We start from the raw sequence: 27390 nt of genomic DNA on the forward strand, positions 1-27390 counted from the left end.
GGGCCTGGCGTGTTGTTTTCAGTTGTTCTTGTTTGAGCCTTTATTTATTTTCACAGCAGAAAACAGGGCTATGCATAGTTACAGTAAGTGGTTTATGCCACAGCAGCTCTTCCTGACCGCTGCACGTAAACATGCTGGGCAACATAAACAGCAAACACTGTGAAATCTATCGCTATGTCGATACATAAATAGTCTGCACTACCTGCATATTCATCAACTCACCATAACACTGTACGGTATTTATCTGCAGGGGAGCTGCTCCGGTCGTTGGCCCCACTGACATTCTTCATTGGCGCATAGATGTTGATGCTGCTCAGGAATTTGACTTAACCTCAGTGTTTCCAAACCTTTCACAGGCTAACAAGTCCCTAATTAAGGCGCTGTTAACGAATGACTGTTCCAGATGACCCGCTGATGAGAACAGAGCAGTCGCTGGCATATTACAGGATGAAAATGTGCAATGACTTGCCTCTGGACGTACTTTACACTGGAAAAAATATCTAAATGTTACTCTAGTACAATAACGTAAAATACTTTATCATGGACATTTGGCAAGAAATATAAAAGTGTTAATTTATTTGCGATATTTATTCAAAAATATTAGCATCAGTGATTGAGATACCGTAATCTGATTCACTGTAATATGATTTGATTTGGTTGATTTACTAGGAAGTGGAATCAGTGTTTCAGATGATTACCTTTTACAGTGCAAGGCGCACAATAAACAATACACTTGGTTCATTCCAAGAGAAACTAATAGCTGGTCCTGTGAAGTGGAACGAATTGGAAGCCATGTCTCCAGACCACACAGACGTCTATCAGAGGGTCGAGCACGTCAACACTGCACCTTCCAAACCAGCACTTAGGTCAGATTGCTTGCCGTTCACCCAAACACAGATTATGTAGATAATATTGCACGGCCCTAGTGAGCAGGTCCACTCGTTTCGGCTTTGTTTAACATCCGCCACTCTGGAAAGAAATATGGTTAAAAAATTACGCTATTAAAAGTGTAACGGTTACAGCCGAGAGTTCAGGCGTGCAGCCCAGGGCCAAACAGCACCCTGGGAAATGCTGACTAACAGAAGTAGAGGAACTAGAGGCCGAATGAAATATACTTTTTATGAATATTGCCTTCAAAGTATAGTTTCTTCACGGTCTTCTGAATATGTCTTCACCATTTTGATTTTCATTACCTGAGATGCTGTTGCTGGTCCAGAAGAAAACACCGCTTTGATTTACCACATCACTTTCAACTGTGAGCCAAGAGTTCATTTTGCAAACTTAAATAATAGTCATTTTGATAATCAGGAAAATGAGATTAACATCTCACAATTCATTCCCTCGTTTCTGCAGTATGTCAGTTATTATAATTAAACAGTATGACCAGATGAATCCTGCATCCAAGTTATGCAGAACACACCAACTATTTGAAATATCATTAGTAGGACGCTCGGCTAGAGACAGTGTTGTTATGTTTTTTGGCAATAGCTCAGAAAACAAAAAGATGTTGCAGATGTTGATGTTCATTGCTGTAAGCCTTAAATAAATGATATGCTACATGGCCCCGTGATGGACTTTTAACTCTACTCACCAGGACGTATGGACGTCATGTTATTCCCGTGCTGAGCTGTCTTTACTTTGTGGACCTCAGGATATACTGCACTGTCTGGGCTTCTAAACGCGTTTTCAGTGATGAGGCATTGTTCCCACTCTCTGTCACCGTGTCTGCATGCTGTCACTTCTCATGTAGTTCTGTCAGTCCCTCGGGACTCAACTTCTCTCACAATGTTGACAACCTCAGTTCCATAAAATGACAAAATGTGTCAGCACAAAGCAATGTTGTTTATCCGAGCTAGCTGTATTTTTCTGATGGCAGACATTTACACGGAGGGGCTTCCTGTCAACGTGGAACACAAGGCCTTTACACGAGCTCTTCAGGGGACAGCTGCTCCAAAAAGCAACACAGCGTTCTGTCATACCTCTTGTACCACATGTTTAGATGTTTGGGTTCAACTTATCCACTACGCTGAAACGCTGCTTGGAAGTTTGTTTTAAATTCAATATTTGGGAGACAGTGTAACACCTGGAGGACTGAGATGAACTTTCACAGAGGTGCTGGTAAGCATTAAAAGAACAAACTAAAACAAACAGAAAAAAAAACAATTATCAGCACTGAGAATTAAAAAACAAAAACCGTAATGTACAGTATACGCTGACGTTCTTGTCTCCTTTAAGTTAAATAACCGTGAGCAAGGCTCTGATCTCCAGCTGGGCGAAAGACACAGCACAGCAGCCCTTGTCAGCTCCTTAGAGCGTGTATGTGTGGACGGCTCCTCGACGCGCCCGCAGTTACTCCTCCGGGTTGCTGCTAACGTGTCTGATTAAATAAGGGTTAAAAGTTTGTTCGTTGGCTGGTTTTAGTGAGGGGAGCGTGAACAGGTGCTGAGAAACCAATGCAGCGTTTAGCCCTTCAGGGAAATTCCAGTCTAAATTCATAAAACCTCAGAGGACCCTTGGCAGTTTTGAGACCTCCTAGCACGCACATTTTGCTCAACAGGAAACCAGTGGCCTACGAGGTGGCAATAATGTTGTCTTTTAAAGTGAACCTAGACTGCCCTTGAGACACACTTTAGAGGTGGATTCATTTTGTCGGACGGGAGAATGTCTGCACGATGAGTAAAAGTGATTCGCCTGTGAGGCCGATTTCAATCCTCCCGTGAGAAATTTGTAGGAAACGAATGCAAATAGTGTTAATGCAGAATCTTTTAATACTAAGTACAATACAGAAAATCAGTGGTAAACAAAGAAAGACCTTGTCCTTGTCTGTGCCCTTGCATTTACGTCAGGCAGGAGGAAGTGACAGAGCGGTGCATGAGACGCATGTTAAGACGGAAAAATCATTCTAGTCTCAAGAAAGGAGACACTGGTCATTTTCAGCTGATGGTGATGACAGGGCAGAGGGGTCATTCAAGGACGCTTTTAAAGTGCACAGGATGCTCCGTAGGAACCGCGATGCACCCCAAACCCTTTTAACTTTTTTTCACAGTTCTTAAGAATCAAACTGTGCTTTCGGTCCACATTCGGTCCACATTCAGTTGCCTTTATCGTGACAATTTCTTCAGACATCTTTAAAATAATCTACATCCATCTCAAGAAAGAGTGTCCAACAGACTAGGAAATATACCTTTCAGTGATTCAGTGATGATCTGATGGAGTGTGAAATGAAGCCAAGGAGGTGCCCAGGGTAGCTATGTCCACATGTGCGCATGTGTGTGGTCAAAGAGTGAACCTTTGGTTCCTCTCACTTAGTCTCAGAGAGCTTGGCCAGGCTGGTTTGGCGAAAGGCTGCTCGGTCCCTCATCTCCAACACACAGTCTCTGACCATCTCCGCGAACATGGAGGGCCAGAGCTTGTGCAGAGCCTCACCCTTCAGATTGGTGTCTGATGCCCTTTGGACCAGCTCCTGGAGGTACTGCTCTATCATGGCAGCGCGCTCTGATGACTCCACAGTGCCCTCCTGTGAGGAAAACAGAGACAATGTCATTCATTCAACCTCATTTAACAATAGCATGAGAAAATAAGTGAAACCTTTGAAATTACTGGGATTTCTGCGTAAAATGTCAACTGCATCAGCTCAGCTATATTCTTAGGATGTCTGATGTGAACAAGCTCATTTCACATTATGTCTATTGGGTTACAGTCTAGGCTCTCACAGGGTCACTCGAAAAAGTAGTTAAAATATAATTCTGTAGTAGATTTAGTTCGGGGTCATTGCTATGCTACAACACCAAACAGCTAAGCTTCAGCCAACACACAGCCACAGTGATGTCATCCCGAAAGATACCTACATGGTGTCCTGCCATCGATACACGCCCGTTCAACGACTCGCATTTGGTGGATTCTTGACGAGAGACATTAAACGAATCCAGTTCGTCTTTAGCTGCTTCTCTTTCACTTCATTGGGATGTCTGATTTGTGCTTTTGGATCTTATTCGGGTGCTCACTCCTAGGGACCGTCATTGTACAGTACATTGCTAAAACATCTCCACTGAGCAGCTTCCAATTTTCTAACTCCTGACTCCAATTATTATTATTCAAAGCGCTCACATACTTTTTTCAAGTTGATACTATAAATGTAATTGACACTGACGTGAAAAATACAATGATTAGTTTGTTCAGATGGTGAAAATAACTGTAAAGGGTTCACTGACTTTTCTTGCTACTTATGTTACAGGTTTTTTCTTTTTTAAAAATGTCAGTGTGTAGCTATAGCAGCAATTGTGTAGTTCAGCCAAATAAAGGTCGACCTTAGTTGAGTCAGGAAGACTACAGCACTGAGAAGTAAAAAAAAGCCCACATTCATTGATGGCTCTCCCTTCATGTGACTCTCTCATTGTTTGGCATGGTCTAGGCCAATTATGTCATTGCTGTCAAACTTTCACTCTAATTCAAAATGGCTGCCGGCCCTGGCCAAGGTGAACAACGTCAGAGTCTATATTATATTAAACACGCGCTCAGCCTCTTTTCCTCAAATCTGAGGACGTCTCAACTGAGTCTAATCACTAAGACTTGAACGTTTCTTGAAACTTTAAATAAAAATTGGTCACTCAGGAAGAAATGCAACAGTATTGGAGGTGTTGACAGTTTAAAAAAGTTATGTACAGTTATTTGGTAGCTGCATAAATGAAACTCGAGAGTTTGTTTTATCATGCAATTGGACAAAAAGCTAAATTAATGCCATCGGGATCCAGTTGCATCCAAACAAAACGGGATGAAATCACATTTGTGCCACTGCCAGGTTTGTGTCAGCAAAGAATGAAGAGGCCATGGTAGTTATAGTATTAATCTTCTCAGCTACGAGTGGGCTGTCCCAAAACCCACATGTTTATTGTAGTGGAATTTTATAGTGAATAAGGATTAAAGTAATATTTAGCACTAAGAGTAAGCCCACATTCGGTCGTATTAGCTGTAGCTTATTTGGTTGAAGAAAGAGGTTTACCGTTAAACCTGTGGGATGTGAAATGGGGTTTATGCGCCACGTCAGCCAAAGCACAGTTTCTAGTAATAGTAGTGCGACTAACTCAGTTTGTTACCCACATTTCAAAGGCCACAAATGGAAGCCTGATTTTCCTGACTCCTATCACCTATTTTTAACTTCTATTTTGAAAATGACATAGTAAATGTACGTCCCAAGAGACACAAGGACAATAAGCGGTCAATAATAATACGTATAAAATGGCAGTGTAATGTAATTTTAGGAAATCATATTCATGAGCTACTGCATTCAGCAAAACATCTGTGATGGCAGGTGGCGACATGGTAACACTTTTGAGATCCGCTCATTTTGATACGTAATTCTAGCTCCTTTTTGTGAAAGGCCGATGTCATAAAGGCTGAAGTACAATGGGCACTCACTCTGCAATTAAACAAGGCTCTGTTGATTGCTAGCAGATGGATGTTGTGGCTGATGTGGCAACCTAACTGGTATCTTCAATCATTTCAAGAGCCTGGTTCCGTTTTCTAAAACCACTGCGGGTGTTGTGAAACTACTGTGAATGAAACGGAGCAAACCTCAGGACTTTCTGCGCTGCAGTCTCTGCTCGGGTAGTTAAACAACGCTCTGCTCAGGCCTTCTCCCATTAGTTTTCCGTTATCCCGCAGCTCCTCTGGACTCAGTCCTGCCCGCCGGCCACGACCCTCCAACAAGAACTGCAGCTGGCGCTTCCTTCGGGGTGAAGAGAGAGAGAAGGGTGATTCAGGCACAGAAACACACAGACGCCTGGGAGAAAGTGTGGCAGCAATTGAGCAACACCACGGCGGTAAAGGTGTGCTCGACGGAAAAATAAATCTGTCACCTTAATAGTGTGAGACATGGTTTTTGAGAAAAATAATGCTTGAAAACATCCATGGGTACTGAAGGCTGGTACAAGCACAGAAAACTGTTAAGCATTGAATGCTTTGAAACCCCCTAATTCATGAGATGGCAACACTGCAAACTGCCTTAAATGAATTTAAATATTAATGATTTTGCATTTAAATACACTTCCCGAAATGTTTACTTTTATTTTCAGCGGTGACAGCGGTAGAGGAAACTGTTGTTACTTACACTAAATGTTGCTGTCTGTCAGTAGGAAATCCCATGTGATACACTACTGCACCAACATGTTCTACAGGTCACTGCCAGGATGCTGAAATAGACTTTTCAGAGGAGGCTGGAGGCAAACATTCCTTATGAGATAAGATAGTTTGTAAAGTGTGTGTATGTGTGTGTGTGTGCCTGAAAGCACTGGTGTGCATCAATCACACGGAATTTTGACTAACAAGGTAAAACAAGCTCAAGGAATCCTGATCTGCTCAGTCTGTGTGTGTTTTGCTGTGTACACACACTTTATACGTGTGCATGTTTGTCAGTGGGAGTCACACGGGCATCAGAAATAATTGTTGTCAAGCTAAATCCAATGTAATGTAATTGTGTGTAAAAAAAAAAAAACATCCTTTGAAAGAAGAGCAGTAACGATCGGTAAAGTCAAGCTGAGTGAAAGAGTTCTTGTGTTAACAATATGTAACGTTCAATGACAAACTTTACTTACCTTAGTTTCTGACTGACGTTTACAAACACAATGTTTCATGCATTAAAGTTACATTATAGGCCTTTTGCTATAGTTACCATTGGTGAGATATACAGCTTTTATGCAATAGTTTTCCTTTGATGAGACCTGTTAAGGTCAACAGGTCGCGTGAGGCAGAAATCATGTGAATACATGTGTGCTACCTTAAAAAAAAGTTTTCTGATACAAAAAAAAAAAAAACGCTTAAAAACGCCTATGTAGGCTAGTGAACAGAGTTCTTAGCAATGATAACGCTGTAAATAAACAGCCCATGAAAGCAGAAACATCACAAACTAATTATCCTACTCATAGAAACTTATGCTGCAATTACTTGTGGAATAAACTGGAGCTTAAACATGAAGTAAGTACCGTATAAACTTGCTTGAAGAGAGAGAAGAAAAGAAAGGAAATGAGAGAGGACATTAGGGCCCGTCATTACAGATAAATATCTTATTGATTGGTGGAAGCAGTCTCTCATATAAATAAGACACAATGCTCCAAGACAAAGTGAAGCCTGCAAAACATTAAATTGAAAGAATTTAATTCAGTAAAATCATGAACTTTGTAGTTTAGGCTTGGAAGTGCTTATTGACTGATTTTAAATAGGCCACACGTAGCATAATATACAAAGGATGTTATAGCGGCAGGGAGCAAAGTGGGGATGGATCTTCTAATTGTTGGAATATTATGGCCTTTATCTACTCATAGACCTCTCTGCATGAAACTTGACACAAAAGGACTCAAAATGTTTGCATTGTTTTTGCTTATTCATAATTCCCTTTCCTGAGTTAGTTACAAATAACTAATTGGTGGGTTACTTGAATTCATTACTACAAAGATGTCAGGAGCTTTGACGTTTCGATCAAATCTAAATCAAAACAGATGTTTCCCTCTCATGAAGGCCTGCGACCTCTCATGATACATTCTCAAGATGATTTAATCATCACCACCACCAGTGTCTAGACTCTGGGGATTTTCCATCATTCAGGGACCATCTTATTCATCCTTTGGTGATCTTCTTCCCCCTGCACACAGTTAGTTTAATCTGACTTGTTTCTCAGTCTCTCCAGGTTGATTAACTTAATTATTTGAATAAGGCCATCAGAGAAATACTTCTCCTGACCAACAGACCTGACGATTTATTCACAAGGAACAGTAGTACAATGTGCAGTTTTGCTTCCAAACTTTCTTAATTTACACTTCGCTCCTAACCAATTAAAAATAATCTTGTGCGTGACAAATTGGCCAGATTTCTGCTTTGAGAGGACGATTTTCATTGACCCAGGATGACAGATCCCCAGAGCTTTTTGGCTGGTGAAAGAGGAATGTGTCCAAGTGCCAAGTATCCACCCTTAGCCTCACACATTGGGCTAATTCCCTGGCTTCTTGGTACCAGGCTCAGTCTAAGCATTTCACAAAAACAAACTCACACAAATGTATACTGTACAAAACGCTACACACAGGCATGCACGCACATGTACGTGAAGCTTGCACACTAAAGCCGCAACTCACACATACACGTTTAGGAATCCACGCAATCTCTTCATATTACAACCAAAAACATACACAGTCCAAATCACAGCAAACACCTGCCGTTCAACTGTAAGTAAAGTTATGTTGCGGTTACGTGAGTCTCACCTGGACTCCTCCAGCAGGAGGAGGAGACGGCAACGTGGAGTTTCAGTGGCTGCTATATGACCCAGTGTCCCAAACACACGCTCTGCAGCAATCACATCATTCATGGTCACCTGAGGTAGACACACAAACACACACACATACAAACACACCAACACTTTTTCATGTAACTCAACACAAAGGTAAGACTTACAGCTTTGTCGTGGCATTTGTCTAGCGGCAGGTGTAAAGTAATTTAAAGATCATTTATCAAGTCGAGTCAAAAATAAGTTTTTAATGTAGAGGAATTACGAAGCTGCAGCTGCACACCTGTTAAAAAAAAAAGACAACAGAGAGCTAACCTGATTCTGTCTGAAGCTTAAAAAAAAAAGCCACCTACGGTATAAGCACAGCTAAAGCACATTTTTTGTTTTATCCAAACAAAGACAGAGTTGTGAACAAAAATACAGTCTTGAGAGGGAGGTATGTGTCAGATTTTCTCTTGGAATCGTTTATCACACAACCAGGTCAAGGAAGTTATTGCTAACAGCTGAGGCACAGTCCAGAATAGGATGTGTATTTTACACTTTAGTTTCTCACAAACTAGAGATAATAGAACAAACCAATTATTCAAAGAACAAATGTTTTCCTTTTCCTTTGTCTATTCTATGCTAAGCTAACCTGTGGTTTGTACACTAATACAATATTTTATAATTATAATAAATATAAAGATAATATATATAAAAACATACAATTCAAGGTGAATTTTATAGGGTCCTCACCTCCTGGCCATTGATCCTCTGCAGGTTGAAGTGGTAGAGGCGGTAGATGATGAAGGAGCGCCACAGAGCCAGACTGACCACTGGGTTGCCCTCTGGATGGATGGTCAGCTGGTCTAGACGCCTCACCTGAGCCAGGGCCGCCAGCTGGGGCAGGCGGCTGATGTTGGTTTCCAGGAAGATCAGGTGCTAGAAAAAAAAAAAAGCAACAGGTTTGTCTCAGATGAAACAACAGGTCGCGACAGTACAATGTTTAAGGTATGTATGTGCCTGTAATCCACTAAGTTATGATTAGAGACTAGATTAGAGGTTTTGTTTGCCTTAGACAAAAGGATTCAAAACATATCCTCATGCACACATTCAAGGAAACACAAGATGCTTTGAACAGAAATTGTGATAATACGATACATGAGCCAAGTTCATCTCTCAGTATTTCCCTTTATTTTGGTTTCTCTGCGTGGAGGCAAGAAGACATTTTTTTTGCGATACACAAGGGACACCTGAGAGATGTTCACTACACTAACAAGTGTATCTGAAGTAAAAGGAATTCATACTTCATATCATACACCATATGTTCTAGCTTCAGTCCTAACAGTGTCAGCGTTCCCTTTGCCACAGCACTGACAACCGTGTAATTACGGCAAATTGGGTCGAGAAAATTATGTAAAACGCCCAGAAAGAAATGGTGTTTTTGTGCAGGAGGTTGAATATAACTGGACATTCAGCACCTTTAATTATCTGTAAAGGCTTGATGATGCGGAAAAGCACATTGAGTCTATATGGTGCTGTAGCTCTACAAGTTCCAACATCTAATATAGGAAATGGTTCGGCAGATGAAGGGAAAACTGTACAGCAAAGAAAGACTTCTCTATCCACTAGCTTTAAAGTCTTCCCTACTTGTTGATGTGATGGCAGTTTAGTGTTAGATTACATTTAGGATTCGCCCCAACCATGTGTGAAGCGTAAATTGTCGAAAAATGTCAAACCGTTTCATGCTTTATGTACATGGCCTCACCAACAGATTTGGGAACTTGATCCTTAATCGCGGCAGTGTTGGTACAATGGCATCAAAGTTGATGTAGCGAAAGGTTATTACAGTGACAGCACCAGCGGTCTGAACGCCCCAGCCCCGCTCCAGGGCCTCCAGGGCTCCGAGTCCGAATAAACGTAGGGTATCTCCATCTAGCTCCGCCAGGTGACTGTCAGACAAGGACAAGCTCTGAACACTGCCGCTCCCTGTCTCCACAAGTCTGTAAAATATGCACAAACACACACACAAAACAGTCCTTTGTAAGTCAGTCATGATATGCTCAATCCACTGAATTTGTTACCTTGTGTAACTTGAAGAACGTCTCCGAGCCAAAAGTGTTTTGCTTACATTTGCTTGAAAACTCAGCCATTGTGCTAAGGGAAGGAAAAGGCAAGAGAACACTCACTAGTCCAGACAATGTCCTATTTGTAAGGCCCATTTGTTTTTATTTTCCTGTGCGACAGATGAAGTGCCCTCGCCTGATAAGAGAGTCGTGAGAGTGGAGAATCTGGGCGAGTCTCAAGGAGACATAATCTCCCTGCTCGGGTCCTTGTGCTCAGCCTTCTGGATCTGCTGACACTCAGGGGAGTTTTCGGCATAGCAGGGCATCAGATGGCTACCGGCTGCACCCTACTCAACACAGATCATTTTGAGTTCAGCCCGCCAACGTACTAATCACTCTATTCATATATCACACCCACCCAAGCACCGCAACAGAGAGCCACAGTGGTTAGGAGACTAATCCTTTGCTTACAGAAGTCTAATCCAAGGATCTTGCTCGGACCGAATTTCAGAAAGTGTGCATGTTGTGAGGTGAGAAAAAAAAGAAAGTAAGTGGAAGAAGACATATATATATATATTACAGTGTTAATACGTAAGTACGTGTAAGTATGGACAGTGTATACTGTAGGAAAAAAAAACATGTAGGTGATCTTGTTTGTTATGACCACTATTGTTGCGTATTCTTATACTGATCCTCCTGAGAGCATGTTTCTCTGTACTTCAGAGATCTTCTAAATGAATTGCAAAAAGATTACCAAAGACTTGGGGGAACTTAGCAAATGGTTAAACTGGATTATCAGAGGCTTTAAAATGGAAGATAGGCTAAAGCAGACTGGAGAATCCATCAGATTAACAAGGAGGACCAAAAAAGGAAAAATGCCAGGGAGAAAAGACACGCTGCAGTTGCAGTTTGCATCTGTCTGTCCAGACTCAAATAAGTAGTGGAGATTTTTAATGAAATGCAATAAAAGTGCAGAATGTTAAAATGCCTGAGGGAAGTTGACATTTCACCTTTCGAACACTTAGTGTCGTTTGACCATTCAAATCGAATCTGTTAATTCTTCAGTCATATGTTTCAGCCTGATTTGAAGACACTGCCTCAAGGCGTTTCTGAGATGTTGCGTGCTCAAGTATGAAATGAACATAATGCGTCCGACCATGGCGTTTTCTGGTGCAAAGGCAAAACGAAAACAGACCAGTTTATTTTTTTGTCCTAAATCGCAAAACTTGTGTCCAAAGTCATGTTGTAGCTTTCAGTTAATATAACATAGTTGTAAAAGTTGACCCAGTCCTACTGGAGTTAAGAAGAAGCTGCTAGGCTACACGGGATCTCTGCATTTGACCCATTTATTTGTAAACACACATGAGGTAGTGACCAGAGGAGAGGGTAGTCGACTACAGTGCCTGAGGAGGTCAGGGGGTCTGGTGCCTTGCCCAGTGCCGCTTTGGCCATGGATGCTAAGGGGGAAATCCTTCTCATCCACTCCACCCTCACACATTTCTTTCTATCTGTCCTTGGCTTTGAGTCAACGACCTTCCAGTTCCAAGCCCGCTACACCAACCACTAGGCCACATCAATCCCCTCCACTTCAGTTAGTGAGAAAGTGGGTTTAAATACTTAACAGCTCACCAACACTACAAAACATATCACATGTCCAACAAAATAATGGATTACATCATACATCAAAGCAGTTACAGATGGGAATTGTCACACACACTATTCAGACATATTACTTCTACACAGTTACGGTGATGCACCCTCTATGAAAACTATTCTTAATCAAATGATGGTCATGTGTGGAATCACACAAAATAATTAAATAATATAATGCCATACAAAATGTGCAGAAAGTGATACTTATAATGCCCCAGATTGAATTTAAACAATTATTAACAATCATTTTAAAGGACTTTTAAAGCTGCAACGTCTGAGTGTGTCCTGTTTTAAGCACAGACGTGGATGGAGACGTAGAAAGATGGGACTAGACAAGGAGGCGCCAGACACAGAAAGGCAGTTTAAGGATCAGAATAAGCAGCTCCTCCAAGACATGGAATAGCCAAAGGCAGTAAATCAAGAGGAGCTAGAGAGGGGTGCAGGAGGTTGAGCATAAAACGTAGATAAGTAATGTAAAGAATGAGAGTAATGTCCGTGCAGCTGGAGGTGTGCCATCAACACACTCTGAACTGTGTCACATATTGTTCCCCCATAATCATATTTGAAAGGCTGCCAGGTGGCCCTGAATCCCCTCATGACATTAACCCGCCGCCGCTACAGAAAGAAGATGAGAATAAGGCGGGCGCGATGGAATGAAGGATCTGTCACCATTAGGAATCGTGCTCTAGCTTATTAGACTCTGAATTTAATTCAGTTAGGGATATCTCAGTTAATCCCACAGACTTTTAAAAAGAACATCTCTCAACAACTTAATCCTCCCAAAGACACGGTTTGCACAGATGTCTAAAAATACCTAAATCTGTGTGGTAGTGACACATATGAAATCTTACTCTGAGCTGTCATAACAACGCAGCGTTCCAAGGGTTCACAGTTCAAAAGTGAAAACAAATAGCTCAGCTCGATGGTTATTGGGTGGTGAATCCTGCAGGCGGTTAATGGAAAGAGTTCTATAGCGCGCGCTGGTTTAGGATTTCGTGTTTCATTCAAGGGCCCTGCTATTCCTTTTTCTCACCATTGTTCAGATGTATCACTGATTCATGTGCCTGAAAAACCACCTGTTCGGGTTCTCAGCGTAAGCCTGTAATAAATGAACATCTGAAACATAAAGGGCTTTCCATCTGCCCACGAGGTGACCAACTCCACGGTTGGATTTCTGAGTTGTAAATCTTCCACTACCATGCGTCCCTTATCCATCCCTCCGTGGAAATGAGACTTAATGAATCTTAAATTACTTGCAAATGAATAAACTTGGGCCTGCATCACAGTCACAATCTGGCAGTGACGCGGGCTCCCATAAATTTTTGAGGAATCACATTGACACTATCAAGCTAAAAGAGCTGTCAACATTTGATTCTCTCGTTTTAATTTGTCACCAAACTGGGGCTGCTAATGTCAACCAGAGATGACATCATGTGTTTTCTTTATATACACAGACAGATGGTCCTTTCCAGCCGATGTATCCCACGTTGCACCTAAAAGTGACATTACCACACACTTATAGTATGTGAACATTAAATGGATTTAGGTCTTGGTGTAGCTCGTGTTAGTTAATGTGGAAAAACCCTGTGACATGTCTGATTTCAAATAGTTACATTTCAGAGAAACTGCTGAACTCACGGGCTCGCTGAAACTCAACTGAGTTAGAACACAGATTGGTGCTGAGTCAGTTTTCCCATTGATCCCATTTAATAATGTTCAGAAGGAATGTGGTTGTGGTAATGTGTACATAGATGTGACTATAATATTTAGTTAATATTAGTTAGTATAATATTATTATAATAATAATATTTAGCTATAATATGCCTTAACCCTTTGTGACAAAGTTAGCTCAGTAATTAGCTTTAATATTACTTTTTTTTACTTTTCCTGCCTCGAAGACCTAATTTAAATACATTTTGGAAAAAAGAGAAGTTCAAATTTTCACACTTTGGAATCCTATTAAGTCAAAGACATAGTGCGTAGTATCTCACCATAAGAAAAGGGTAAATAGTTGTCTCAACAGTTTTCTCCGTTTTTCTTTTTGAGTTAACTTAATAGAGTACAGTGCCTAATCATACAGATACACACACACGCTCCAAGTAGTTGCCCCGTTCCCCTGGCTCCAAAAGAGCTGATCCAGATGTGTGGGTGTGCCTTCAACGCAGCAGAGAGACGAATAACTCACTGACATTCTAGAGAAGCGGGATTATGGATGACTTGTAACAAACCATTCACTGTCTCCTCGTGGTTCGTAACCAAAAGCCGTCCCCTGCTGTTAGCATTTCCTGGAATTCACACCCTTGAATGATGATGACGATGTCATACACGGGGATGTCAGAGCGATACTCACAGGTCTCACAAAACAAAGTTCATGCGCAGTTGTCTCTTCATGTACTCGATGAGGGAGTATGGTGTAGTCAAGCAAACAACAAAAAACACCAATCTGACAGAAACACCACACTGTGTGGGCGTTATGACCCTTTTATAAACCCACACACTATTAAACAAAACAACTTTTAACTCCCCATCTGCTGTTTAAATTTCACATTTTCAGATTTTACCCTCTGACACAAATTGTGTGTCTGTTTCATGGTAGTGGTGGTGCAAGCGTTTTATAAATTCCCTTCATGTTTGGTCAAGCCAAAATATTTCAAATTAAATGATAAGAGTGTGATCTTCTTTGTCACTCTAACCTGTTAATCCATGTTACCGAAGTTATGATAGACCTTGCGAAGGTGAGACGTTGCTATTGAAGGATTTTGCTTCAGGGCAATTTTTATATCCTGGTGCAGGAAGGAAAGGCCGTGTTTTAAACATGTAATAATAGACCTTGACACAGTCCCCACTTTCATCACAGTCCTCCCCCTCATAACTCATCCGGACCTGGATTACATTCGTTGTAGGAGAGAAACCAGTGCTACACGTTCACATTGGACTGTGTGCAGACTGTTGATTTAGAGCCCATCCGACATCACCGTATAAACAGTGGAAGGACGAAACTGTCTTCAGACATCTTAAACATGCATGTACTGATTTTCGCAGACATCTCACAGAGCTTCTGAACAGCCAGGGCTCGTGTCCCTGGAGTAAGTAATGGCGTCACTGTGTTTCCCAAGAATATTTCAGGATTACTGAATCCAGTTGTTGCAGGGGCTAATTCAGTTAGTTTAGATGATGTATCTACTGTTGTTAGAAACACAGCATGAAAGCATTAATAACAGGAGCAGCCAACGAACAACACGGAATATTCTTAACTATGCAGATTGTGACACTATCAGGCTCAAAAGCAACGTCCAATCTAACTGACAGAGCAATCATGAGAGCAATTTGTCTTACTTGGGATCTCGGGGGCTGTTAGGACGGCTGTTGGTGCGGAGTCGGCTTTCTGTTCCCCCAGATGGTCGCTCTGGTCCTGAACCTGGACTAATCCGCCTGATTAAAAAAAAGAAAGAAAATCTGCTCAGCAACTGAGGAAACCATTCTTTTGAGAAGCAATTAAACACTGCTCAAACAATCAAAATGAGAAAAAAAAAACACAAATATACACAATCTCAAACTGGATTACAAATATCTGCATCGCACACATCGGACTTGTCTCACTGCTGCTTGTGTTTCTCACTCTCTCCCACTTATATCAACAAACTATGTCATTTTCTCTCCATCAGATGTCAGTTAAACCAACAGTCCAGAGTATTTTAATGTCTTGTCAAGGCTGTCAAGTACAACTTATTCTGTCCCTCCTTTAAGACAATTTTCCTGTCATTGGCTATGGTGCATCCATTTAGAAGGCGCTGCAATTATTAAAGATTTGCACAACAACTGTCAAATGTCATTAGTTCCTCAGGCACTTGTTGGTAAACCAAAATATGGGACAAATTAAAATTTTGACTTGAGGATGGCGAGCACTGCAATAAATCCTGAAAGGGGGGCTTTGATCTCTACAAGGGAATTTTGGTCCTTCGAGGGAAATTCACTTAAAATCACTTAGACTGGTCTTCTTCCAGGGACTGTGAATGTCTGTTCACAATTTCACCCGGTCCTTGTTGAGACATTTCAGTCTGCATGAAAATGGCGGCCAAACTGACCCGCTGAAAGACAATCCTCTCCCTAGAGGGTCCGCCAGCAGCAGCTCTGAAATGAATCTTGTTTCCCTGTAGATGTGGCGTGTACCTCGGCTCGTCCGGAGAAGGCTCCTGTGCGTGGCCATTGGTCTGGGCGGGGCTGTGAGCAGGGCTGTTCTCTGGACTGACTTCTTCTTTAGCACCGTTCGTTGGTGGCAGCTCCAGACAGGCCCTGACTCCCTCCCACTGCTGTGCTGCATTACGGATTGCCAGACGCCGCTTCTCCTTGATGAACAGATCACACACACAAATACACACACACACACACACACAAAGAGAACAGAAAAGGTTTCAAGTGACAATTTGCCTGAGCAGAACATAGAGCACAAAAAAAAAACTACGCTAGTACAAGTTCTCTCTGTATTTTGATTTGACCACGGCTTGCTTGTCTCTGGTAAACGATCCTCAACAGAGTAAATAAATTTCTCACTAATTTCACTATGACAGACATAACACCTCCCCGAGGTCAGATGTGAAATTGTATAGGCATGTATTGGCCCTATTTAGTATCTCTGATTACCACATTCCAGCATTTTGATTTAACTGCAGTTGGCTTTTACAGCAGAAACAGTGACATGCCACCCTGCAAGAGACACGACTGCAGTTTCTCTTCGACGTTTAATTGTTCTTTCTTGGCCAAGCTGTAGTTTTGATATGCTCAGCTATGGAATGTGCCACTCCTTGATGCAGGGGTGAGTCAGTATCATTTCACAGTGAGTTCTTCGCCCTCATTAACCCCGGCCTGTGGCATGCAATATAACATTTTCTCAACACTAAGGATTAGCAAGAGTTGGGTTACTGAGACTCAGTCTCTCACTAAAGGACACAACATGAGCTTTGGCACACGCACAACATTTACTGCAGAACCGATGTGCAAGACGGAACATGTTGGATCATTTACAGAAATAAAGTCTTAATTTACAGGTATATTTAAAAATAAAGCACCAGTGTACCCCACTGCATCCCCTGAACGATACTGGAGTTTAGTACATAAAATAATCCACTCTACGATGCAGCCAAAAAATTTAATGACCCACTAAACCATAGCCTCATCAATCCTGAGATACATAAGACAGAAAGAGATGTAGCAAAAAGGGAGGAAACAAAACAAAACAATCCTGAACATTAATATTGTAGAGCGTTCTTGTTAGCTATCATTTGTTGTGCAAGGCGAACAAAAAAAACAGACAGTAGACAGTTGCAAAAAACTTTAAGAATCCAAAGGGATTGGCTGTTATCTAAATACACACATTAATCCTGAACCTGAGTCCCATATATATATTTATGTGTATATATATGTATACATAGAGAGGATGGTGAAACCCATCAGATCTCGCCACTTAAATGTGGCAGTTTAGAAATGCTGTCAGCTTTAAGATTGTCAGGGCTCCATTTAGCAGCCTGGTGATTTCAGACGTAACTACACAACATTCAGCTCAAGGAAAAGGCACCGCTGCATTCAGAGAACCTACTGTGTGATGTGTAAGCGGCAATGTGCTATATATATGTATGCAAATGCTAAATCCAGACAGACAAAGACAAACGACAGCAAACCAGATCAGAGTGGTACCTTATGAATGGTCTGCTTGTGACTCTCCCGCTTCTTTTCCTCCTCTTTTCGAGCCTGTACACCTGCCATACGCCGATCCTCGTCCTGAAAAACATAGCTAGTGCAATCAGAGAGTCGCTCCATTCATGAGTTCTGAATTATTCAAGAGAGGGGCACCACAAAAGACGCTGCCAGAAAGACTGCTCTCTGCACCAGAAGTGGACCACTTTGGAGGTTGAGAGAGATTCTCACACCAGCCGGCTGCATCACAGGATTATCTCTCCGATTTTCAGTCTCAAATAAACTGAGCCCAGCTGTTGGGGAAAGCCAAAACTCCCAGAATGCAATGCTGCCAACACAATCTCAGTGTGCCAGCTAAGAGAAGGGGGATATTCAGCTGTCCGCCGTGTGACGAGACAGAAGAGACGATGCTTCAGGCTGATCAATAGAGGCAAAATGTGAGCCTCGCCGGATTCAAGACAAAGAAGTCAGCTAGCGGAAACAGACGAAGACTGGACCTGTATGCCGCTGCTCAAAACTAATTTTGTTATAAAAACAGATTATGATACCAAAGTGTGGATGCTGTTCTCAAACTGATCAATATATTATTGATTGCAATGGCTGCTGTTTTTCACAGGCACAGTCTTTGTTTAGAGAGCTTACACACAATCTGTTCCTTATTTGGCTGTTAAGGTTTCGGTCAAATTAAATATTGTCACCTGTACTGTGAATTTAAAAAATCCTAACATCCTAACACACACGTTTTTCTTGAACTAGTTTATTTCTTTAATAAAAGCCCTATGTGCCCTGTTAAAGGCAGATTACAGTTCAGCTACACACATTATACTCTTGCTAGTCCAGGGAATATTAATATAATAAAACAAATGATAATATATTTCATCTACGATACATTTACCCCTTTCATTCATAAATGATAACCAGTGTACCAGCAGTCAGGCACAGATTCCTACAGCATAGTGACAGCAAGTGTGTTATTGCAAATCAAATTAAGAGGAAAGTCTAGAGCTTCTCTGGCTAACACAAAGATTCCCCCCCCAGCAATGTCATGATACACACTGAAAAAATGTTAATGCTTCTGCAATGCCTATGCTGTTCTGTTGTCACGACAATACTTTCCATGTAAACGATCTGAAATAAACATTTACAGACGTGGGCAGTAGCTTGTTGCTGAGCTTTAACAGACCCAGACCTTAAAACTTGCGAAACCTGTTAAGGACCACATTTATCTAAAACTCAAGTAAAAACATGGAGTTTCCTATCAGCATTATGCTTTGAGGGCAAGGTGTGTGGTACTTACAGGTTCTTTGGAAGTACAAGCTCAGACCTGGGTGCTACCTGTTTGACAGCTTCTAAAGGCATGCTGACAACGTAGCACATTGCTGACACACTGTTTATTCACAATATACACAATGTTTAATGAGAATAATTATTGTTTTGTAACTTCTATATCTAGATTACGTGTACTGTAAATACTTAGCTTACCGTCAATGCTTTGCACTAACTCATTTCTACCCCTAATGTGCAATAGAGAGCATCAATAATGCCGTGCCGGTGTCATCATAGACATGAATGTTAGCTTGGAGATGCCCTATTTACAGTAAATGGGAGATTCTGCAGGTTCACAATAAGCTGGTTTTGAACTGTCAAGAATCAGCATGCAGAGTTTCTTCAGCAACATATGTTCAGAAAATGACAAATGTGTGGACTATTATCTGAACATGAAAGTATGATGGTTTGGAAAATATGATGGAGTGTAGCCACTCGTTGCAAAAGTGGTTATGCTTTTAACCCTTTTTTGGATGAGGAATCATATTTGGTAACTTCCACCCACATTTTAAATTGCACCCTGGTGCCTCTCAGAGAAGTCAAGAAGCATATGGTTTGCACCAATCAGCCAATCAGCAAAGAGGAGGGAACATGCAGCTTAACTGCTTTAATGGGTAGGTGAAGAAAGGGCCTAATGTTGTCTAATGTGATAATATATATATGCTGACAAGTGCCTGAATCAGCACCTCTAAAATACATGTTTAGATTTTGTCTTTTAGCACTTAAGGGCAAGGAAGTGCATATATGGTAACTTCATTGACCTGGACCTGAAATAAACTCACAAGTCTTCTTATCTGGGGCTGAAATTTTGACCCTATTATAAGGTTAAGGTCATTCACATGTTTATGTCGGACATCTTCTTATTAGCTGGGCTACACTTTCCTTCACCAATATTTGTACATCTATCTTCCTTATTGTTGAAAAAAGAAATGGGGAGCTGTGGAGTAGTGGTTAGAGGTGCAGCGCCTCCCGTCCTCTCCATGGCTGTGGGACCCATTGTGAGACAATTAAGGGATACAGTAAACAATGACACAAACATGATGTTTTCCCATTGTGGTCACGATGATGTGCTGTAATCGACGTATGGAAATTAAACAAGATATCTCAAAGGGCAATTGAGTAAGCAGGCATAGAGAAATTTGGCTGCAGCATTTGGCTAGTGGCCAGTTTCTCTCTGGAAAACACACACAGACATAGTTAACACTTTAGTCTTACTGTGATGCGCTTCATGTCCAGCTGTCTCAGATGAAGCACACAGCGCAGGACGGCCTGCTTGTACCATGTCTCCAGGGCTACGGGATTCCCATCCAGGGTGAGCTCAGAAAGGGTGTGAGACTCTCCAAGGCAGACTAGCTGATCAAAACTACAGACGAAGAAAGAACATTCAGAATAAGATAATAAGTTAAAGCTTAACATAACACCCCTTTCAACACAAAGAATTACTACACTGAATCCTTACTATTGCAGAGGCATGATGAAATAGTTCTGGGAAGCCAGGTAATTATCCACCAGGTAAGTCATTTAAGACAACCTCACCATCTACAGCATGGCTTCGTTCTGAAACTTTTCTTTAGTTTGTAATGAGAGGAAGGAGCCGAGCTAAAACAAGCCATGGTAATTTAGCAGGCAGTCTGGCAGCATAACATTACTCAAGGGGCAATGAGCGAAGAAAACGCTACACTGCTACACTGTTGATATCACCCTGTGGCAAAAGGAGACATGAAAAAGCAGAGTCATGTTATGAAAGCCAGTGGAGATGCTATCACAGCTAATTTATGATAATAACCTTGATAAATCATTTGCTGGCGACTACACTTGGGTCCACTACACTGTGTCTGATCCTAGCCAGAGGATCCCCTGAATGCTAAAGAGGGTCAGATGATAACCTCTGATGAACTATGAAAGCAAGAGCAACAAACACTGGATGGTGATTGAGCTCAGGCTAATACATAGCAAAATCTAACAACTCCCATTTAGTTTGGGGAAGCTGGGAAGTGGCAGCAAATGCTCACAAAGTCAGGTCTCTCCTGTACAATGGAACATACTGTTTTGTGGAAATAATGTTAGCCTGGTAATCTAATACTGTTATCAGTGCAATACATTCTTATGTGTCTATATTGAACATGTATTATAATATGTGTTATTCCTATAAAATTATGTGTCTAACTTAATTCAGGCACATTTCGTTAAAATGTTATATTACGATAAATCAAATTCATATTTGCAGACATTTGTGAGGAATTCGTGTTCCAACATCTTCCACTGAGTAAGACTGACTGCACCAAGCACATGAGTGTGCTCAGTCTCTCTACCTAGCAACAAAGCATAAATGCTCTCCTCAGAATTTAACCGTTTCATAGGGAACACACACCAGGTGTCTACAATGCCGTTACAAGCATACATTATCATGAGCAGTCTGAATTAAAACATCCTCATCGAAAGTAGGACACTGCAAAGAAGAAGAATTATACGTGCATAAACTATGACAATTAGCAGAATGAGCATTATACTTTGAACTGGGTGGAACTTTATAAAGTCCCAGGGAGTTTAAATGGTCACTTGCTTGCTTTGTCACACTAGAAGAGCAGCTGGCTTGAACTGTCAGGTCAGATCTATCACAGCACAAGGTGACAATGGTCAAGGAGGCTAATGACTACTGTCCCACCCTGAATCACGCATGCAGGTCTCTCTTATGGGGAAACACAAAACACAACATATCAAAAAGCGTGTGAAACCATCTGATGCACAGAGAAAAATACAACACATCTCTCAGTCGCCCTACACACTCTCACCTGTCTATGCTGCTGTCATAAATACAATGACCGGCAGCTAAGGTAACATGTAAAATACTAATAAAGATCACACTGAGGTTGTTGTTTTGTAGGTTACAGTAACTGTCCACCACATCCAACCTGTGAGTAAGTGTTACTGTTGACCAGGAGTGGCCAACAGCCCATGGGAGTGGACGTGGCACTGCCCGGCCACCATCCCCGTCCCTGCCGTGTGGGGAGGAGGGAGTTAAGTGGTACGAGCTCTTACCTGGAGATGTTGTTGCAGCTGAGAAACAGTCGCTGCAAGCAGGGCAGGCGGTCCACCTCGGTCTAGAAAGGCAAAGAGGGAGAGGGAAGACAGAGAGATGGTGGGATGTGAAGTGAAGGTGCTCAGGAAGAGGGCACTGCATCGTCACTGTCGTCAGAGTGCTGTATCCCTCTCCATTTCCACAGTCACCTTGCAGCTCTCAGTTCCAGCACACAGCATCCCCATCCACCCTGCGCATGCACACACACACACACACAGCACGCTTCCTCGTCTGCACATGGAGAGGAGGGGCGAGAGAGAGAGAGAGTGAGAGAGAGAGCATGAGGAAGAATGGGGGAAGGGAGGGAGAACGGAGACTGTGTTGCGCTAATGCAGAGATCCCCTGCTGCAGGAAGCTAACTTGAAATGCTCACAGCAATATGGATTTAGCTGTACACAAGCAGCTAGCGGTGGCACTGCATCTCATCACGCAAGAGCAATAGCTGGAGTAAATGCATTGGCAACTAGCTGGGATGGGGCTCACAGCCAGGCGAGCTCGGCATCAAAATCGATGCAGAATTAAACGAGGGGGTGGGGTGCAGAGCAGCAGCTGGACAGCTGGCATGTTGAACTGGACACACGGGGACAAAGGCAATGTCACGACCACAGGGACTCATCAGATGGTGGCGTGAGGGTACATCATGTTCAGTAGTATTAAAGTCTGAGCTGCGTGTGGATGGAAAGTGCTGCTCATGATGGAGGCAAAGAAGACACTCCCAGCAGCAGTCTGAATGAGCTGCGTCAGCATCCACCCAGCCAACGCCTTGCAACCTCCCTCAGTGCTGCTGCCTGTCTCTGTTCTAGCATTGAGGCTATGCTAGCTCCTCTGCAGATAACAGTACAACACTGGAGCAGAGTCTCATTATTTAGGTCCAATTAGCTCCTACCAAAAAAAAACTACTATATACTACTCCAACAAGCAGACTATATAACATCCTGAAGATACTGTATATGTGTTAAGCACTGCACATGAACCTGACGAACCTGGCAATGTCAGTTTGGATTAACTTTTGTCTTTGTTTGCACATCCACAGTAAAACATCAACTGTATTTGTGTAATTTTACACATTTAGTAAATCTGGATTCCCCCCTTTTACCAACCAACAATGATTTATTTGTTACATTATTTTGCAAAACAGAGAAAGCCGAAATCTGCCACAAGCTGGTCCTCCAAACAAATAGATTAAAATTGAAACACATAACATCGTTATCTCCATCGTTCACTGCCCATGCCTCAACGTTTAAAATCTAGTAAAAAGCTTTCATGGTGATACTTTATCATTATAAATCTATTCACGCCTTATGAATTAGGTTTGGTCCAGCTGAGTTAGTAGCAATACTTGAGTCTGTTTAACAGTTTTCTAAAATATGTTTTACAACAGTTAAGTGAATATATATATATCAAACTAAAAGAAACTTAAAGATAACTGGCAATTGTTTGTTCAATCTAAGTCTTTCATAATAAAATATACATCAGGGCTTTATTATTTTAGTTTTTTAGCTGCTTAATTAGTTTATACATAATTTCCATTGAGCTTAAAAAGACTGTGTGTTACCCTTTCTATTCTTTTGGTTGTGTAATGCTTCACTCTGCAGCAATACAGATTTCTTTCTTTCCCTTTTTTTTTTTTTTAAAAAAAACTGCAAGTCATGCTATCCGGTGAGCGCTAGCCAACACTGACCATCCACCACATTCCCAGAATCTCTGTCTGTCCCAGCCACTGTTAGATGCTAGAAAAGCAGCAGCCAGTGAATGTTGGCTGAGCCTAAATATAGAAACCCTGTCTCAGACAGAATGATGTCATCACTGAGCTGATGAGCTGCATAGCAATCGCCCACCAATGTGCTCCCTTTTGCAGAAAAACCTGATTGATCAGAGCCAATCAGCTCACAGGATCAGTTGTGCAGCTGGGCATGCTGCTACTGCTGCTGCTGCTGCTATGTGTGTGTGTGTCTGTATGCCTGCGGGTGTGTATTTATGTATCCGTGTGCCCGTGCATTCACCTCTTTATCCCGGCTCCACCCTCTTTTCACTGACAGCTTGCGTGTCTCCATTTTTCACACTCACACAGAGCACTGGCAGGAGCATAACTCAAAAACACAAAAACCTCTCATCACTGTTGTCTTTGCTGCATGCAGCAACACACGCCACAAAGGAGCATAAAAGCTGCACAAATAAACACACAGGTAAAATCGGATGCTAGGACGGTTGCAGTGAAAGTTGGGTTTTGTGGCCGGTTCTTTGAATAGAGCAGACTTGAGGTGTGACCTCACATTAACCGGCCCACATCTGATCTCTGCTATTGTATGCGGGAATCGCGGATGCTGTCGTATTAAGTACGCATTGCTGTGCTTTTCTTGCACGACACTTCACAAAGATCTCATGTCAATCAAAATGTTTTGCCTTAATGTGACTTCCTCATGAATTTGCAGTCGCAGCTAAGAAGTTCTTTTGTCCACAAACTGTGACAGTATATAAGGGGTAGAGCTGACGTTACGCATACACTGTATTGAGATAACTGAGCTACGGTAGAACTACAGAAGTATATCGCAGATTTTTTATACATTTACCATCTTGATACGCAGTTGGCTCAGTAGAGGACATGCCCTTCTCCTGCTAATCCAAGCACGGTCTGCCTCCAGGTGAACCCTTTTGGCTTTGTCTCTTTTATTATTGCTAATGCTGTTTGCTCTTCTCTTCCAAACAAATCATTGTTGCCGCTGTCAAAAATGTGAAATGCATTATTAACGGGCTGTCAAAGAATGCCATAATGGAAAGACCTACCTGAGAGCAAGTGTAAACGGCCAAGTTTTTTTTTTTTAAAGTGGCTACAAGGTGAATCCCTGTGTTACTATGGTGTAAGCATTACAGAGTAACAAAGTGAAAACGTGGACAGATTCCAGGTATGATAAAATGTGGATTCAATTACTTAAATTGACCAAAACAGATTAAACAAAATAAGTAAACCATACAGTAAATAATTGGTGCCTAGATCTACACCGCACCCTTTTTATTTCACTACTGTATGTAACTTGTAGTGGTTATGTGCATCAAATGACGGGGCCCAATGTATAATCAACTCCGAAGCTTGATTTTAAAGTCAATGACTGTTATTTTTTCTGGCTCAGAATTTCACAGTTTTATCTCCCTTTCCCCCACAACCTTAGCGAGGAAAAGCGGCAGTAAAAGATGAGATGAGATGAGATGAGATGAGATGAGATGAGATGAGATGAGATCTTCCTTCCTTTTCATGAATGGGAAAAATCAGAGCACCTGAAGGGTGGTTATTTACTTTGTGCCTGATAGGAGCACTTGGCAACAAGCATCATTAATGACAGAGAGCGGAGAAACGGCTGAGGGTTTGCACTTTTCCTTTCCTGCGTATCCAAAAAAACATCACATCCAATAATTAGGGCTGGAGCTGGTACTTGATCAGAACTTGCAGGCAGGAGACAGGGTGAGCGATGGCAAAGGCAGGCGGCTGATACACAATCATGGATTTCGTTTTTATTTCCTACCCCCTAAAAGCAGGAAAGGGCTTAGGGGATTTGCATACAAATGAAGCGGCCTGTTTTGGCATGCACTGTTCTGTTTATCAGATTAAAACTATAGAAACCAAGGGGAGTGAGTTTCCGTGTTCAGAATATCCAGTTTCTCTTTTAGTGCGCCAGAAAGTCGGTGGGAGGTTGTGGGTAATGAGCTAGGTTTCCCTAGGTAACGCCAACAAGATACTTTTCACCACAGACTTCCTGACAAATACTCTATTGATGTCAATTCTGTATTTGTTATTTCGTGACACTAAAAACGACAGCGCAGAGGAAACAGTGAGTATCTCAGGGATTTGATCCAAAAGATGTGACACGGACATGAAAGATGAAGTACTCTTCTCACAGGAACATTTTCCCAACAGTTGTCAGAGTGGATGTGTATGTTTCTTCAAAATGCGGGAAAAAATACTCACTACTATAGAAACTAAGAAGACTAAGAAGTAGCAAAGGAAACATGGTCCACGAAGGAAAAGGGGGAAAACTTGAAAATTAGAAAATGTAGATATATATATGAATGTGTCAAATATTCAGTATATAGACTGTAACACTAAAGGAACTTTATTTTGAGGAAAATATATTCAATAGTCAATGGCGAGAGGAAAATAATATATTAGCACATTAGCTGTACGTTTAGCAAACTACAACACATTTCAAAGCAGACGTTAATTTTGCAAGTCTAGAAAGTCGCTTCTTGTCAAAAGAATTGAAAAACTGCATTTTATTTGGTGTGAAACAATGTCTCACATAATATAAAGTTCATCACTGACATTGCGAACCTTCAAGACAACAGCAGTGAATAAAACCCTTTAAGCTGTCGCTAATTTAGCAAGAGGTACCTCACCACAACAGAGATGTGGTTGTGCCGTAAGTTGAGTTCAGTCAAAGAGTCCAGGCCTTGCAGGTTTTCCACTGTGGAGATGCTGTTTCCTGCCAGGTTCAAGATTTGCAGCTCACTCAGGTGAGACATGTTTTCTATCCTGCAGATCTGGAGAAAAGCACAGTGAGACAAACGTGTTTGTAAAACATCATTGCACAGAGAGAAGCTGGACTGGACACTTCACGAATTCCAGTGCGTACTTTTGCACTCAAGTGACAATGGTTCATGGTCATTTCAAATTCCTTAGCCAACAGCTCGCTAACAAGCGTTAATGTTAGCATTAAGTGATTTCCAATTCTTTTAAACTCTAATTCCTGTTTCACTTTCCAAACTGCAATATAAAAGATGTAGCTCAGGATCAGTCAGTGGTGAAATCTTACCCTACCTTCTCTCCCATGTCAGGGGGAGAATTCTTACACTAGGGGCCCCTGTAAGAGTGACATTTAAAATACTTCAGAAGATTCGCTAGTGGCAATTACCATAAGGCGCTGTGATTTTTTCTCCCTTTGGTGTAAAGTGTACATGTGAGGAAAAGGTCATATGGAGTTCAAGGATACTGTAAAAATGCAAAGCCCCAACATTAATATTAAATACGTCTAATGGAATAATGTAGCATTATCTATCTATCTATCTATCTATCTATCTATCTATCTATCTATCTATCTATCTATATATATATATATATAGATATATAAACTGTATATACATTAACAACTATTATTCTCTTTTGAAAAATTTAAAACTTTTAGAAAAGATGTTCTGGAAAAGGTTCTGGCTTGGATAGTACACAACACTTTCATTCACAAAACCTACACAAAACCACAACAGGAAGAGGAGATTTATGCTGTCTCATTCTGGTCTCGATCAGATTTCAGGCCACTACATTTTGCATTCAGCTGATC

The 27390-nt window shown here is 41.6% G+C and overlaps 1 protein-coding gene across 2 annotated transcripts in view; it reads right to left on the bottom strand.

Annotated features, from left to right (window-relative positions):
• Positions 1–2748: 2748 nt before the first annotated feature.
• The window catches only part of LOC125005948 (leucine-rich repeat-containing protein 49), a 31839-nt gene continuing 7197 nt past the window's right edge, over positions 2749–27390 (bottom strand). Inside the window, exons 8-18 of one of the 2 annotated variants that reach the window (XM_047581619.1) lie at positions 26453–26596; positions 22024–22085; positions 20200–20347; positions 17659–17742; positions 16138–16310; positions 15304–15399; positions 10017–10251; positions 9005–9190; positions 8247–8356; positions 5572–5725; positions 2749–3517 (exon numbers count right to left, since the gene is read on the bottom strand). In XM_047581619.1, coding sequence (XP_047437575.1) covers positions 3302–3517; positions 5572–5725; positions 8247–8356; positions 9005–9190; positions 10017–10251; positions 15304–15399; positions 16138–16310; positions 17659–17742; positions 20200–20347; positions 22024–22085; positions 26453–26596 — 1608 coding nt within the window. In that variant the 3' untranslated portion in view covers positions 2749–3301. Of the gene's footprint in view, positions 3518–5571; positions 5726–8246; positions 8357–9004; positions 9191–10016; positions 10252–15303; positions 15400–16137; positions 16314–17658; positions 17743–20199; positions 20348–22023; positions 22086–26452; positions 26597–27390 lie in introns of both variants that reach the window. The other variant, XM_047581618.1, reaches the window with a different exon arrangement.

Source organism: Mugil cephalus, chromosome 3 (assembly GCF_022458985.1).
Source record: "Mugil cephalus isolate CIBA_MC_2020 chromosome 3, CIBA_Mcephalus_1.1, whole genome shotgun sequence".
NCBI classification, from domain to species: domain Eukaryota; kingdom Metazoa; phylum Chordata; class Actinopteri; order Mugiliformes; family Mugilidae; genus Mugil; species Mugil cephalus.